At 39.8% G+C, this 16,897-nt stretch overlaps 2 protein-coding genes across 8 annotated transcripts in view; both read left to right on the plus strand.

Annotated features, from left to right (window-relative positions):
• aktip (akt interacting protein) lies at positions 1–4,471 on the plus strand. Of its 4 annotated transcripts, none has more exons than XM_008310459.3 (10): positions 1–96; positions 1,027–1,152; positions 1,651–1,862; positions 1,949–2,013; positions 2,169–2,269; positions 2,448–2,536; positions 2,691–2,789; positions 2,928–3,035; positions 3,124–3,184; positions 3,300–4,471. In XM_008310459.3, the coding sequence occupies exons 2-10, from the start codon at positions 1,105–1,107 to the stop codon at positions 3,405–3,407; spliced, it is 891 nt and encodes a 296-aa protein (XP_008308681.1). In that variant the 5' UTR covers positions 1–96; positions 1,027–1,104; the 3' UTR covers positions 3,408–4,471. The 4 variants fall into 4 exon arrangements, with proteins under 4 accessions (XP_008308681.1, XP_016887822.1, XP_016887821.1 ...); XM_017032333.2 differs by having other exon boundaries at positions 1,654–1,862; XM_017032332.2 differs by having other exon boundaries at positions 1,030–1,152.
• A 473-nt stretch (positions 4,472–4,944) lies between these two features.
• chd9 (chromodomain helicase DNA binding protein 9) overlaps positions 4,945–16,897 on the plus strand; it is a 62,214-nt gene continuing 50,261 nt past the window's right edge. The window contains exons 1-2 of one of the 4 annotated variants that reach the window (XM_025055726.1): positions 4,945–5,403; positions 11,736–13,405. In XM_025055726.1, the coding sequence (XP_024911494.1) occupies positions 11,837–13,405 (1,569 nt within the window). In that variant the 5' untranslated portion in view covers positions 4,945–5,403; positions 11,736–11,836. The remainder of the gene's footprint in view (positions 5,404–11,735; positions 13,406–16,897) is intronic. The other 3 variants (XM_025055722.1, XM_025055721.1, XM_008310455.3) reach the window with 3 other exon arrangements.

Raw genomic sequence — 16,897 nt, forward strand, 5'->3', positions numbered from 1 at the left:
ACCAAAAGGAGTGGTGACTAGCTGAGTTTTTGCAGTCATTAATCGTGAACACACAGCAAAACGCACCTGTGCTAAAACAACAATTGAAGGACAACGGTGAGTCACACCTCTGTGCCTGCATATGTGTAAAGGCGTATATTTAAAAGGGTTAAAGGTACCTTTCCGGCTAACGCCAGTGATAACATAAAGTTATTCTGAGAATCAGCCAAGACAGCGTCAGTGTATAAACATTGTCACTAACTTTTCTCTCGATACTATTTAAATATGTATGGCTGTGTTTTATACCACGGAGCTACCGACCGCAGTTCACTAGCTTTTAGCTAACTAAGCAGTACAAACCTTCCTCTGTCAAAAAGCCCTTTAAAGTAGCATTTGTACCTCAGTATCAAGACACATAGCCCACTTTACTCGGTTAAAGAAATGCTTACGCTAACAACACCCGGAATACATGTGTTGGTTAAACAATTGGCTTTTATCGTCGACAAAACTCGCAAATGTTAGCATGCAGCTAAGCTATCAAAACAACCCTTCGTTGTAGAGAATACCTAAGTTAATCAGCTGTTTGGGTTCACAAATAGTTATGTACCTACGTTATTTGTTAACACAGCAACATTAAACGTGCCCTAACATATTTGTCAGTTTCTAACACATACCGTTGCATCAGCCTTCTAGTGTGTATGTTGCTTTAATTCACCTAGGATTTGGTTTAAGTAGATACTTAATATATCCAATAAAACAGACGGTTGAATAAACATTCGGCAACACAGTATAGTCACAAATTCAAACACACAAACATGCCAATAAAGTATATAACATTATATTTCGGAGAGATATATGGTTATTTTGTTTTCTTCTGAACCACCATGTGTGTCTCTCCTCACAATAAGTCACAGCATTGGCTACGATTACAGGTACCAGCATTCCCTGTGTTACTGTTTTGCTTTATTGGAAATATCTGTCAATACCTGGCTTCAGAGTTGAGAATTAAAATCCATGGTGTTCTTTGTTTTTGTTCTGCTCTAACAGCAGCGGATGGCCTGGAAAGTGCATGTGGTGGGACCTACAGCAGAAAGAGGAACATTAAACTGAACCTCTGAATGAGTTATGAACTTGAACCCCTTCTGGAGTATGTCTGCCAATACAAGTCGTAAGGTAAAGTTAACTGTATCGATGAACATGTTGTTGTTGACAGAAAACTCTGCCTGAAGCCACTAACAACTGTGAGCAAATAACATTAGATTTAATGATGAGCAGAGTCATCAGTCGCTTATATCTTGCATTTAGTAATGCATCAAACAATTACCAAGACAAACAGGAGTTGTGTCGCACATTGTGTTTAGCATATGTCATGGGGAGTGGTACAGTATATTGTGGTGATTGATGAGTTTAGTGTTTCCTTGACCAGTCGTCCTGCTGACAAGTCCAGCTATAAATACTATTCACACAACAGCATCTCTTTTGTCAATACATGTAGTCATTATTAAAAGCATTTATCAAGGTTGTGTGACACATTCCTTACATTATGCAGTTATGTGCATGACGGTGAAAGAGGGAGGAAGGGGTTGTCTCAGTTTTAAAGTAGGACTTTTTTTGCTAGAACAATATTGTTGTAATATGTTGATAGTTATTATTTATTCTTCATACAAACAGCAGAGGGCTGACAATGAGGAGCAAAGTGGGCACGGTGAGCAGAGAGCCAGCCCAGCCCGGCTGCACTTTGGCAAAAAGCAGCTTCCACCTATTCCAAAGAATGCAACCCCCTTTACCAAGCCAGCCTCATCAGGGACCCCAGCCCAGTCAGCCAATGGGACACATGCCTCATATGGGCCTTTCTACTTGGAGTACTCTCTTTTGGCTGAGTTGTAAGTGCTTTAAATCACAGTCAGGTGCAGTTTATAACCTGCATGTTCTAATTTCCTCCGTCTGTGTTGTTTCTTCTGATTTTCAGCACCCTTGTGATAAAACAGAAACTCCCTGGAATTTATGTTCAACCTTCTTACAAGTCAGCACTAAGTAAGAACACGCAAGTGTTTTTTGACTTAACAGCAGATGGCAACTAACCTCCAAATGCCATGCTAAATGTCAGATCACCAAAACCTTTAGGTTGAGTAGTATTCTATGCAATTTATAACCTTCTGTATATTCTCTTTTTATCTTCTTGCACTCAGTGTGGTTTGGTGTCATCTTCATCAGACATGGTCTGTACCAGGATGGCGTCTTCAAATTCACTGTGTATATTCCTGATAACTATCCAGATGGAGAGTGTCCGGTCAGTTTTGTTATGTTAAAGTTTTTTTTTGGTAACTGAGTATATATACTTAGTCACTACATGTATTTACATGAAACGTCATCTCACTGAAAGCCAATCCATTAAGATAAAGGGATATTTGGTAATATTATGTTTGTGTGATAATTTGATATTTTCCCATTTGTTCCTCATGTATCAGAAATTGGTGTTTGACATCCCAGTCTTCCATCCTCTTGTTGATCCTGTGTCTGGAGAGCTTGATGTGAGAAGAGCTTTCACCAAATGGAGGTAAGAATTCTTGTTTTAAACTGTTCATCATATAAAGAACTTTAGGAAAAGTCTAAATATTTTTTTCACTTTCAGTGAGGCCCAAAATATCCATGTATATGATAATACAGTTTTAAAGTTGTTTTCGCTGATAATAATCCTTGTTTCCCTGCAGACGAAATCACAACCACATCTGGCAAGTCCTAATGTATGCACGTACAATTTTCTACAAGATCAATACCACAGAGCCACTTAACCCAGAGGCTGCTGTGTTGTAAGTTATCACCACTGTGTCATATAAGAAATTGCTGGATTTTCACTCTTAGAAAACAAAAGCATTGTGCAAATGTTTCTGAAAGAATGGTCTCACTAAATGAAAAGATTTCAATTGACATGTATGTATTTCTTTAAGATATGAGAAAGATGTACAATTGTTCAAGAGCAAAGTTGTGGACAGTGTAAGACTATGCAACAGTCATCTCTTTGACCAGCCCAAGATAGACGATCCCTACGCAATAAGGTTAGGAAACTGTTCAACTTTGTTTTTGTTGTGGAGAAAGATGCAAACAAAACACAACATCTGTGATGGTTTGATTTATTGGTTCCAGTTTCTCCCCATGGAACCCTGCTGTTCACGAGGAAGCGAAAGAGAGAATGTTCACACACAAGGTACATTTTATTACATCTACACATTTTAATGTATTTCAACAATGTGTGAAAGCTTCAAGCACTTTTGTCTGAGCCTCATCTGTTGTGTAACCGCTGAGTTTCTGTGTTGCCCTAGAGACGTCCTGACGATCAGCACAAGGGAGGACAGGTGTCAGGACTGTCTTGGGTAAAGCCCGGATCCACGCAGCCATTCAGCAAAGACGACACTTCTCCTCAGAGCTGAATCTGTACTTTCAAAAAGTAGCCACTAGAGGACGGCATAAGCGTGAAAGCCCCAGAAGTTGGCCTTTTTTTCAGCTTTTTATGTGTGCTGATCCCAGGATCATTTTTGGGAGAACTTCACATCGAATCTTCATGACATATCTCAGCTTTAAAGGCTTTGTAGAAATCTCAATGAACAGCTTTAGAATAGGGAAAAGAAAGGTTTGCATCATGTTTAATCCGATCCTTCAAATTGATATATTTGGTAGCGTTGTTTAGTCTCTGACATAGTCTGAGAGCTTTCAAAGTTGATCATCTTGGATCCATGCAGATGTTGGGTTCGGTGCTGATCCACTGTTCCACAACAAGCTGAAAACAGTACCACTTGTTAAAACTGGCTCAGAACTGTTTTTCAATCAGTTGTGAAAATACTGTCGGTCACAGCTGTGTGAAAGAAACACTGTAAACAACACTACTTCCCACACCTGATTAGATTGTTTTCTATTTGACAATTTCTTTAAATTTCTTAATACTGTCATTTATTGTTTTACATAGTATATAATATATGGATATATATATATATATATAAAGCTGAGCAGACAAGTTTATAATGAGATAATAAATGAGTAAGTTCAAGTATTTTTATTTGTTTTTTATCTTTCTGAATGTTCTGTAGCTGTTGTTTATTAAAGATTTGATGTGTAAATAATGGGTGCTGTGTTATTAGGGCTTTGCTTTATGAAAATTGTATGCATTCATTTTTGGATTTTAATTAATTATCTGGTGTTTTATTGCCCTAAAAAAATAAAGCACTCTTCTTTTTTTTACTCTACACTTCAAAACATGAGCAAATGACAGAATTCTTCATCGACAATGCCCATTTAATGTTTAGACCAATGAAGGTGCTGATAATCAGCTACTTTTAAAGTGATACAACATAACATTTCAGATGCTGCCGATTTGTCTGTGTTGACAAAGATGAAGTTTAATGTGTTCTGTACTGAGAGCCATTTTCACTTCATAACTGCATAGATGACCTAAGATTTCAATGCTTTTCTCTGAAGTCAATAAAGGTGTGTTAAGTTACTTTTTTGTGTCTCTGTTTTGAAGTTTTTCTTGAGCATCCAATGGTTTTGAGTATTATTATTTTTGCTTTAAACCATATACAAATCCTGAGGAGAAAATGTTGTGATGAACTATATTAAAAAGAAAAATGGCTATAACAGGCTAGATAAAACAAAATGATTGAATTTAAGCAGGGTGGAATGTCAGAACCCCAAGTTCAAAGCTTGAAAGTGTTGTTAAAGTATTTATATTCTAAAATGTGTCTGTTTAATAACAAAATACAAGTTTAATACAATAGTAGTTTTATTTTCCCTGTTTTAACTTATTTATTTAAGGAGGTAACAAAAACTGCAAGAAGCAGTTAGGCACAATAAGAATAAAATAATTCGAATAAAAAAGATAGTGAATGAAATTAAAAATGTTTTTTTTTTTTAAACTTATTTTATTTTTAGGACATACCTGCTGCGCCAGACTCGACCAGAGGAGGACGCCGTGTATCCGCGGAGCCTGGCACTGACAGCTACTGTCATGTTTGCGTTGAGGACTGTTGCGCTCCATGTGCAGAAGCAACACCTCTCTGGATTGGCTCTGGCCTGGATGCGGCCATCTTATGCACTCTGTCAACATAGCGACTTTACAAGTGAATGCCGGCTTTAACTGCCTGTTTTCCGGTGTTCGTTGGAGGCGAAACTGGATGAAGAGTACTTTTACCTCGACCAGCGCGTTGGAATTTGAGTCTTTTGAGTAGCATTGTGGCAAAGTATCGGCGGTCCAATCACAGAGCCTGTCACTTGTATGCAAATGCGCTGTTATCACAGTCACGTCAGCAGCAGCGGTAAAGCCGCTGCGCCGTGGTCGCCAGCAGGAGTACAAGTAACAACACAGTCACAAGTTCGCCGATATTATTGTATCTACACTGACGCCCGGGAGGTGCGACTTTAAGTTCGTTTCAGGTAAGAAACAAAGCGTCCGTTTCTGGTTTTTGAGAGATATTTCCGAGTCGCAGGGTTTGTGTTTCATTCAAGCTTAGAGCTGTCAAAATTCAAACAGCAAGTCAGTGAGCGTTCGCCTCAGCTGTCTGATGACACCGCCTCGCTAGTTGTGTGTGTGTGTGTGTGTGTGTGTGCGCGCGCGCGCGTGGTTGTGCATGTCTTCCCTGTATAAACAGCACTTCTTAAACCTGACAAACTTGCCCGTGTGAGTTGTACAAGATTTATGTGACATGGCAGCAACACACGTCGTCGCACTTTCTCTCAGTTTCACCCGGAGACGGTGGACGTGCGTGGTTGTAAAGTAGAGACCTCCGTGGTCCTCGACTATGGTGGCCCTGAACTGACAGCGACCGGGGCTCACTCAGTCTCTGACTGCTCCAATGTGTGTCTTTCTGTCTGGGTGTGAGTGTGAGGAAGCAGCTTACACTTGAGCAGTTTCACAGAGGGAGATGAAAACCAAAAGTCCTAACGAAGACGAACAAAGTGGGCTTATTGTAATGGCTACCATCGCTGGCGACCTGTCCATTCATCCCTGGCCTCATCCTCCCCTCCTCCTCTTTCCTCCACCTCCTCCACCTCCTCTTCCTCTTCTTGACAGAGGATGCGTCACGACACCTCTGAATCCTGTGGCTTCTTTTAAGTGTGTGTTGTGGGGTGGGTGGTTGTTTGCTGAGTAAATGTGAGTCACACACCCCCCGTAGCCCTCGGACTAACGTTCTTAAATCTAATATACCACGTGCGTTAATGTTTTTTCCATTTGGTGACCAGTTCTGCTCCAAGTGGCGCAACACATGGTCGTCACACATCGAGCTACTGAAGACTAAAAGCTATTGCTGCGTCTAGGTGAAGGTGAATGTGAGGCAGATGAACAAATGAAACCTGCCTTAAAAATGGTCTTTTAGGGAAAGTGATCCACATGTTGAACACTACATCATTACTCAACGCATGTGGGCAAGAGCAGAAGTCAAAAAGTTCTAAGACAAAATCAGTATATAACAGCTGTTTCAAGGTTTGGGAAGAGAAAACACTATAGCAAAGCTTCACTTATTCAGGTTTGGATGAGAAAAAATGACATTTGTTCAGTTTTAAAAAATTAAAAGTTAATTTTGTTTGGTTGAAAACCTATATATATGTATATGTATATATACATAATTTGTCTGCCTCAGACCATTCATGGTTGAGGAAAATGCCAGGCATCACAGACAATGTCCTTCACAAATGAAGCCGACTTCAGCAGAGATAAAACTAAGAACCTCAGAACTTCTTAAATGACAAACTGAGTGTAGTGCCCACTGAGTTGAGACACTGTAGGATGTTTAGTATTTGTGTTTCTGTAATGGTAACAGGAAGACAATGATTTTGCATCTGAAGCACGACCAGCCATTATCAGGCAAGGCTGAGCTTCAGTGTCTGAACATAGCCCTGGAAGTGATAGCATGTGGATGAACTGTAAAAATACTGCTGACATTTGTCAGTCTGAGCTAAACTGTGTGTGCTTGTCCTTGAGAATTTTGTAAAATGCTTCTGTGAATGTGCAACTTTAGCCATGTTTTGCCAGTTGCATGTCTTCTCCCAAAGATTAAGAGAACAGTTTGTAAATTATGATGCAAATGTTTTTCATAATTAGACATATAGTACATTTTATTGTGAATTAAAGGTTGAATATAATTGGGGGCAAAAATTGAAAACTGGCCATACCTAATTTTATGTTGTACGTAACTCTAGTGATGTTGATAAATGCCAAAGCTGACAGTGTGTGTCTAAGATCACAGGTTGTACAGTTCTTATTTGAAAATATGCAACAAACCAAAAAGGAACATGAATGTATGTCACATAGAGAGTCAGAATTTCTGTAGTAGATTTAAAAGTGCTATCTATAAAGGAGGCTGCAGTAAGTTGGAAGCCCATCATCATAAGTGCTCTGACTCATTTGTGTCTGTCTATCGTTCTTCTTCCTGTTTCTCACCACTCTTTGGTTGATGATGTGATGTGGATGAGTGCATCCAGCCTGTAGCCACCTGGCCATGTTTGTCCTTAGCCATCTGATGGATATCAGAGCACTGTCTGTGCTCTGCTTAAGACCTGCAGGAGGTTCAGTGTATTTAAATTCAAAGGGATTTTTCTTCTTGGCCATCCTAAGACCTGATCAAAAACTGATCTTTATTACTCTTTACGGAGTTTTCCTTAGTCATCCTTAACTATCATAATCTAGTCATAGTTTTAAAAATTCACACATGTCATGGTTAGATGTACCTTGATTGTTGGGTCACAGTTTGATACAGTTTGCTAAGGGAAAAAGCCTCAAAAGACCTAACTACACAGTTTTACATTAATTCCTATTCACAATAAATAGAAAGCAGTTTGACCTTCAGTTTAAGATTGAGATCATTGGTGCAGCCTGTAGTGTACACAGCAAACCATGAACTGGACCCCGTTAGATGCACCTTATTGCTGATAACAAGGGAATTGGTAACAGTTACCTATACAGTGCAAAAGAAGCAGATTTAAATGATGCGGACCACCTCCTTACTCATGAGAAGCTTTAAAATTGACAATATATCTAGACAGATGCAAGTTTTCTTCTACTTAGTTCAATAGCAGCAGGTAAATAGCTAATTTCTACCCTTTGGATTGGTGTAGGTACTGCCAAAACTGCCATTTAACTGTATGAACGGAACTGAACTATGACATTTCGGAACAAATACAAATTCTGTCACAGGCTTTATAAAAAACCTTGTAAACCTTTTTTTGTCATATAAAGGCCACCATAAAAAACCACAAAGGAAGTTGCTACTGTACGTCCTCTGTCATGGTGCAACATTTCTACAAAACACAAAGTATTACCAGGAACTTTTTACCAGGAATAAAAAATGTGATCAATTTGTGAATAATCTTGAGTTAAAATTTAAAATTGTGATTTTGACTTAGAATTGAATTTTCACATATTTGTTTCAGTGGTATAAATATCTTTCCCTTACATTTTTTTTAGTAAAAAATATTTGTAAATTCTTAGTTATGCTAATGACTGATGAATTTGTGACACATACTGGAAATGAAAGAATCAGTTGGAAGTTCATATATCAAAAGTCATTTGCATTCTGTCTAACTCACTGAAAAATGCAAATGTTTAAACCATTACAGTAAAGGGGCTTTCAGTAAAAGCAGAGTTTCAGCTAGAGGAGGTGAAGCTGAAGGTTTGGGTTAAGTTTTTTTTAAAATGCTAATCCCCTGGGGATATAACTGCAGTAAATGGACTTCTTTTTCACAGGTCACTGTTTAAAAAAAGGCACAGGCACAGTACAGTATTCCCCACTCCCAAAACAACGTCATTGCTAATTCAGTTGGCACATCAGTTATCAGTAGTTAGGTAACAAGAATATCCTATAAAATCTCTTTTTAAACCTGAACTGAACTCATTAAATAAAATTGTCATAGTTTTAGTTTATTGGTGCAGCCTGTAGTGTACACAGCAAACCATGAACTGGACCCCGTTAGATGCACCTTATTGCTGATAACAAGGGAATTGGTAACAGTTACCTATACAGTGCAAAAGAAGCAGATTTAAATGATGCGGACCACCTCCTTACTCATGAGAAGCTTTAAAATTGACAATATATCTAGACAGATGCAAGTTTTCTTCTACTTAGTTCAATAGCAGCAGGTAAATAGCTAATTTCTACCCTTTGGATTGGTGTAGGTACTGCCAAAACTGCCATTTAACTGTATGAACGGAACTGAACTATGACATTTCGGAACAAATACAAATTCTGTCACAGGCTTTATAAAAAACCTTGTAAACCTTTTTTTGTCATATAAAGGCCACCATAAAAAACCACAAAGGAAGTTGCTACTGTACGTCCTCTGTCATGGTGCAACATTTCTACAAAACACAAAGTATTACCAGGAACTTTTTACCAGGAATAAAAAATGTGATCAATTTGTGAATAATCTTGAGTTAAAATTTAAAATTGTGATTTTGACTTAGAATTGAATTTTCACATATTTGTTTCAGTGGTATAAATATCTTTCCCTTACATTTTTTTTAGTAAAAAATATTTGTAAATTCTTAGTTATGCTAATGACTGATGAATTTGTGACACATACTGGAAATGAAAGAATCAGTTGGAAGTTCATATATCAAAAGTCATTTGCATTCTGTCTAACTCACTGAAAAATGCAAATGTTTAAACCATTACAGTAAAGGGGCTTTCAGTAAAAGCAGAGTTTCAGCTAGAGGAGGTGAAGCTGAAGGTTTGGGTTAAGTTTTTTTTAAAATGCTAATCCCCTGGGGATATAACTGCAGTAAATGGACTTCTTTTTCACAGGTCACTGTTTAAAAAAAGGCACAGGCACAGTACAGTATTCCCCACTCCCAAAACAACGTCATTGCTAATTCAGTTGGCACATCAGTTATCAGTAGTTAGGTAACAAGAATATCCTATAAAATCTCTTTTTAAACCTGAACTGAACTCATTAAATAAAATTGTCATAGTTTTAGTTTTAACATGACTTTATCAATTAGTTTTTTTTGCCACTTTTTAAACAGGACTGGGTTGTTTTTATCAGATACATATTTTAATTTTTACACGTGTCTCCAGAGTGTGCAGTGTGGGAAAATGTAAAGATTACAGAAAAGTATTTATGCAAACAATTGGAAATAATGTCTGTCCCTTGCCATTTAGACGTTAGATAAAATGTTCCATGTAAACTATATAAATGAACTTGTAGCTGTGACTGAGCTGAGGAAGCAGCAAATCTGAAAACAAATCATCAGCCTCAGTCAGTGCTTGGGGAAAGGTTCTGGGTTGGAGCCAGCCAACCTTTGGCCATGTGGATTTTTTCCAGTAGCTGGGGTTTCACAGTGCAAACACACTCTGTTAACTTCTGAAATTTTCCATTTTTAAAAGTGTGAAGGAGAACGACAGTCGGTCATTTCAGCCCTTGATTGACAGGTGTCCAGCAGGTCGCACGACAACAGTCCACTTGATTGCAACATTTAAATTATTTCACAAGACCTCGACTGAACCTCGACTGAACTACTACAAAAAACAATTTTCAGTCTATACAGATTAAGGACAAGCCCAGCTAGAATTCGGCTGTGGTATCAATCCAGTACTGCTCAAAATGACTGGATTATCTCTCAGAATAGGAAAGATTTAAATCAGATTTTTTTTTATGTAAAACATACATGCCAAATAAATTATTACAGCAGGTGTAACCTTATTATTTCTGTGGATAATGTGGGAATCAACTAGGAAGATTCTAGAATGAAAGTGTGTGTTTAAAGAGAATAAATCTAAATTATACAACTACAATCAATTTTTGTGTGGTTTGCTAGACTCAGACACAGTATTTATAGACATTTTATATTTTTCTCTTAAACTTTAGAAAGACTTACAAGACATTCAGGTGGCCTACAGAAGACAGTAAAAAGTCAACATAATAAAAATACCAATGTCTGTCTGGCACAAAAGGAGAAAGTTGGAGTTGCTTATAGAATTTTAAATTATGATTTGATCAAAACCATGACTTGGCTCTTAGGAGTTAGGAGTTGACCTTTGACTAAAATTTAAATAAAGCAGGATAGAAGTGTTAGCTGCCGTCTTTGCAGTGATTTTCATTAACAACACTAATCTACTAAGTTTTGGAATGATGTGTCTTAAGGTTGTCTCTATTTTATGGAGAGTCTACAGAAAAAGGCTCTTCCTACTTGGGCTTTGTGTGTCTGCATGCAGAGCAAGTCAGCATATAATGACTGACGTGGGTTAGCTTCTGTCATCCACTGGTCTGTGGTTACAGAAGATGCACACACACGTACACACACTCACAAACTTAAATCCTCAAAGGGCTTGTCTGTCTCTGGCCCCTGCTGTTGAAATTCTATCAGCTGTTTGCACCTCCCACAAATTCTGCAGCAGCAGGACGAGAAGCTTTGGTGGTTGTGGGGGTGGAGTATTGAGGTGCATTTATGTCTGTTGAAGGGGAGGGGTACAGGAAGAGGCACCTGCTGGTGGTTGGCGGTTGGTTTGTACCAGATGCTTTACTACACACATTAAAGGCAATGCTGATAGGCAATTGACAGAGCAAATTTTCTCCAAACCCTGTCATTAACTGTGTTTCAAAAGATTTGGTTTCAGGATGGGTTGACCTGATATGATTCAGAAATATTTTATTGAAAGAAGAAGAAAGTGGAAAAAAATTGCAACATTGTAAATAATTGAGTCGTCATTGTATGTATTACTTTTATGAGCATTTCACCTGGTTCATAACATGTTCTCTTTCTTTGTGGACAGGGACACAATACAGGGGACATGTTGTAGTGAGAAAGGCTCACTGGGACCAGCAGGGATCGAGAGGTGTCCTGAAGGTTCCCCTTACATTCTGGGCTTACATCATGGACTTTTTTGATGACCCCAGTCTCTTTGGAGGAGGCTTGGAAGGACTTGGTGAGGATGGTTTTCCCTCTGCACAGTCACTTGTGGATGAGCTAAACCTCAGTTCTGACTATGGTCCACTCCAAATGGAGCCTCTGGGCTCAGGAAAGCACCAAGGCATAATGCCACAAGTTTCAGCCCAACAAATTCCCACATACAGTCAACAGATGGGTCACTATACAAGCATCAAAGCACAGAGTCATACAGAGCATGCCTTCTCTGAGCATGGTGTCACAGGTGGTAGCATAATGCCAGAGCATCGTGGCCAGTACCACAATGCCTCTGTTAGTCAAGTCCCTTCATCCAATGGAGGGTTCTGTAGCAGTCCTATGTGGAGCAACCAAGAGCAGAATGGGAATAGATATCACCCCATGTCTCATCAGCAACAACATCTCCAACAACAGCTTTGTCATCTGCCATCGCCACAGCACATCCCACAAGCTAATGTCAGACAGCAACATTTGCGGCAGCAGCAACACCATCCCTATCATCAACAACAGCAGCAGCAGCAGCAACATAGTATGCGACAGCAGCTGCAACAGCAAAGTCATCAGCATCAGCTGATAAACCAGCATCAGCCCCAACACTTGAATGCACAGACAATATCCCTGCATCAACAGCAGCATCATAATTTTTCCCCTCACAAGGGAAGTCGCCCTGAAAGCCAACAACAAATTCACTATGGTCGGCAGGAGGTTCAACACCACCTGACAGCAGGAGGGCCAAGGCTACAGTCAGGAGTTTTGCCAAGCAGGCCTTACCTGGATAACCACAACACGTCTCTAGGTGGCATTTGCTCACAGCCATATCAGCAGCAGCATGCTAACTACCACATGGCCGCAGGGAGTCAAGCCTTCCCCGGATCAGGGCTGGAAGACCCTAACCTGCCCTTCCCGATGCATTCATCATCTATGGTTTCCTCCCTGCCAACATGCTCAGTAAGTTCAGCCACTCCTTACCAACCAACTCAGTACCCTGCCTACCCAGGAGAGCCTGAAATACCAAGTCTGGATCCACAGTCTCTGTCGTCAACCTCACTGTCTGGTTGTATCTCCACCAACTCTGTACCTCAAGCTTCCACAGTGCCTGATCCATTTGGATGTCAATTTTCATCCAAAAGAATTATGAATCAGCAGCACACTAGGATAGCAGTAGGCCAGGCCGACTGTCCATTCCAGGCAGTACATTGTTCTGGAGAAACCCAGGAAAAAAGCAGGCCAGTTGAGATGTTTGGTAAATCCATGAGCTGCTACCCTAACATGACCAACCAGCTATCCACTGAGCAATCTCAAAGCCATGGGGTCATCAACAGCAACAGATACCAGGATTTGAAAGACAGTCTTCTGACATCAGAGGCTCAAGATGGAGGCTTCGAGGGACTGGAACCTCCTGACTTATTGCCTGACCTGCTGCCTCAGCTTGAGGCAGCTCTTAAACAAGAGAGTGAATCCAGTTGTTCCTGGGCCTGTTCCATGGAGAGAGGAGATGATGCCAAAAAGCCTACACCTTTTGAATGTAAAGACGAAAAGGTAATGGTGCATATTTGTTTTAACCACACTGTAGGAGACACAATCTTTGAAACAAAACAATTAGAACAAACAACATTAAGAATATGACTGTTTTTGGATAAGCATACCACAAAATCTGCTCATGCAAACAACAGTGTGATGATGCTGGATAGAATATGTGCTTGTTTAGTACAAAAAAGCAATGGCGGAGCAGGGGGTAGGTGAAGACCTAGCACCTAAGGCCATGTGATTGGCTTCTGAAAATGATAATGGCATGTCCAGCTTGTCCTATTTGGTGTTCAGACAGTAGGTCAGGCCTGATTAAGCTAAGAGAAGCAGTAGCGTCTTCAGGGCTTAGCTGTAAGCATACTTAGGGCTATATCAAGATGTGGGTCAGGGCAAGCCAGAGGCACTTGCACACTGCTTTGCTGAAGTGTGGGGGTAGGTTGCATGCTGTTGTGGTTGCTGCCACAGTTTCTGTGTGTCTCTGTCTGTGTGCACACGTGAGTGTGGAAATGAGCATAGTGGTGGAGAGTCAGTAGCACTTGAGTGAGGGGGTTGGGGAGATGGAGAGAGCAGTAGTTCATGGAAAAGGAGTGCTTAGTAAAGAGAGCAAGAGAGAGAGACAGAGGAAGAGCAGTGAGAGGGAGAAAAAGGAGAGGGGGAGGTTGGGTGAATCCATTAGCTGGCTGTAACAGGCTTCAGGCAGTTCCTGGACCTCAGTTTGCTGGTAACTTAGCATCAACCATGCAGCATCCACAGATCTCCCTGACTCACGTGTACACTCACATAAAATGTTTGTGAATTTAATTGTGTAAAACTGTCTGATTAATCTCTGTCTTGATAGTTATTGCTAGTCTGCCAGGGCCCTGCTGTGGTATGAATTTGTATATTTAATATTTTGTATTTTGTATAATTATTATTATGAAACCACACCCATTCCCATGAGTCGACAGACAACCTGCACATAAAATTCTGGAATGGATTGTAGAAATATGGAAGTATGGAGGTAGAAATATTGCTTCGTGTATTCTGTTCCTTATACTATATATACATTAGCTCCAAGGAAAATGTACCTAATTATTGAAATATTTCAACCAAATAGTTACCTATTAGAAGTACATCCAGATTCCAGTTTATACAGTTCTAATGATACCCAGCCCTAGTCCTATGCATGTATTTTCTTCGGCTTAGTACTTGTTAGAGCCAAACGTAGCAGTCACTAGGCAAGAGTGGACATAGACACTTCACCAGTCTGTTGCTGGATCACATATGGAGACAAAGATTCACAATTACATAAAATGTCAATTTTATAGTGTCCTGGAAAATTTGGGAAATTGATATATCTTAAAAAACAAATGCACATACCGGGAGAACGTTCAACTAAAAACAGACATTTCTAAGAGAGCTCAGTTTACAATTTTAAAATATCTGGTGTATTTTTGGCTGAATTTTTACCATAAGAAAATCAACACCCCAATAGCACCAACTAACATCCAACAGGCTCAAAGCAACAACAGTGATCTGCCCAGACCAGAGATCAACCACACTGGCTATCCGCCCATCTGCAAAGGTCCTTGATTGAATTGGGCTGTGAAACACAGCCACATGACCGAGCCTCTCCCTGTCTGTGTCAACATCCAGGCCTGTGTTGATGCTCACAGGCTGACTGTGCTATTCATGTGCACTGATGTGTGAAGAGCCCACTGATAGTGTGTTTGCTGAACAGGCAGGACATTAGCAGATAGCTTGCCCAGTCTTCACTCCCCCGCAGTTACTGTGGCTAATTAGTCCTTCCAATGGTGGTAATGGTAAAATGCAGCTGTGATTGACACCCGTGTTTACGTTTAGAAAATCACTGTACTTGATGTTCAGATTGATTTATTTGATATAAGTAAAAAAAATGACCAAAATGCAGACAATGCAAGACAATATTCTCATGGACTGGTAGTCACAGTGTGGCAAAAATACACAAAAAAGTACAGTATATGGCTTCTATAATAGCAAACAATATGAATACAATTAAAGTATGTAATTTGTAATTTCCCAACCTGGGATCAATAAAGTACATCTATCTTCTCTTTCTCTATCTATCTTAATATTAAATGCCAAAAAATGCAGAGAGGTTTTGGGAGTACTACAAGTAAGGCAATAAAAGCAGGTTGTGTTTTTTTATTAATTATATTAAATATTTTTTTCTCCTGGGAGCCTTTTAAAGAAAACATTCTAAGAAACTATCCAAAGATTTAAAAATATGTTAATTACCTTTCTTCTATGATGAAATACTTTTTGTCTTTTATAGTTGGTAGTTAATAGATTCATAAACAAACCTACAACATTTGGCTTATGGTGTTTACAAGGAGCCACTAGACTGACTTTTATTTTGTCTGGCTTAAATACTTATTTAAATACAAATTTGGCCTAGATCTATAAAAACAGAAGTAGTCTTAGTTTGCCGTAATTTTGTGACCAAGATAAAAATAGGATTGTCCATTAACAAAATATAATTTCTGGGGTCTTATTTCAAGAAAAGGACTTGAAATTGACATGTAAAATTGACTAAAATTCATCAGGAGTTCAGATATTTGTTGTTGCTCTGTAATGGCGGGGTAGAGCGGACGTCTTTAAAAAAGTTAATAATGGTTATTAATATTGAAAATACTGTTCAGAATTTCATATAGCAAATAAGCTCAGATGGACATTTTCTCCCTAAGTAAATTGCTATATGTTGTTAGTTCTTCAGACTTGGCCAGAATCATATGACATGTTGTGAATCTTGTTAAACGTAGGTCACATTTTTTTTAATTTTCTCTTGATTTCCTGGGATTCCCAGAGCAGGGGCTCTGTTGCCCAAGTAAATGAAAAAAGGCTGTTTTGGAAAATGTCAGGAACACCGTTGATGAGTTGATGAGTGTATATCGCACAGAGTCGAACACATTTTCCCTCACTGAACAAATTGACAATAATAGTGCAATAAAATGCGTTACTGAGCAACTTTAGCTCCTGTGTCGCAGTGTGTGCGCCTCAGTAGCTTTGTTACTTCTGCACCTTCATGAAGTAAATTAATCCCAGTCATCCAGCCAACCAGACTGAGCAGACACTGCCATAATCAGCTGTAAAACTTGACACCATGCATCATCCTTGCCCTGACAGTGGGGCACTGGGAACACACACACACTAGCATACACACTAGCATACACACTAGCACACACAGGCCCCTGTGAAACCTGCTCCTGCTGCTTCAGTAGTCACATGGTGATAGGCTGTGTCACACACTTTCTCTCATCACCCTCTTACTCCCCTCCCCATGTCTCTCTCTCCTTCGCTCGCTCTCACTCTCTCTCTCTATGTCTCTCTAACTCTCTCTAACTCTGCTGTTGTAACTCTGCTTTCTCTCCCTAACTCTCCCCCCCCCCCCCCACCCCCCCCCCCCCCCCCCCCCCCCCTCCCTCCCCCCCCCCTTCCTTCCTTCCTTCCTTCCTTCCTTCCACCCTTGCTTCCTTCCTTCCTTCC

The sequence above is a fragment of the Cynoglossus semilaevis genome, chromosome 5 (genome assembly GCF_000523025.1).
Source record: "Cynoglossus semilaevis isolate Cse_v1.0 chromosome 5, Cse_v1.0, whole genome shotgun sequence".
Taxonomy (NCBI): domain Eukaryota; kingdom Metazoa; phylum Chordata; class Actinopteri; order Pleuronectiformes; family Cynoglossidae; genus Cynoglossus; species Cynoglossus semilaevis.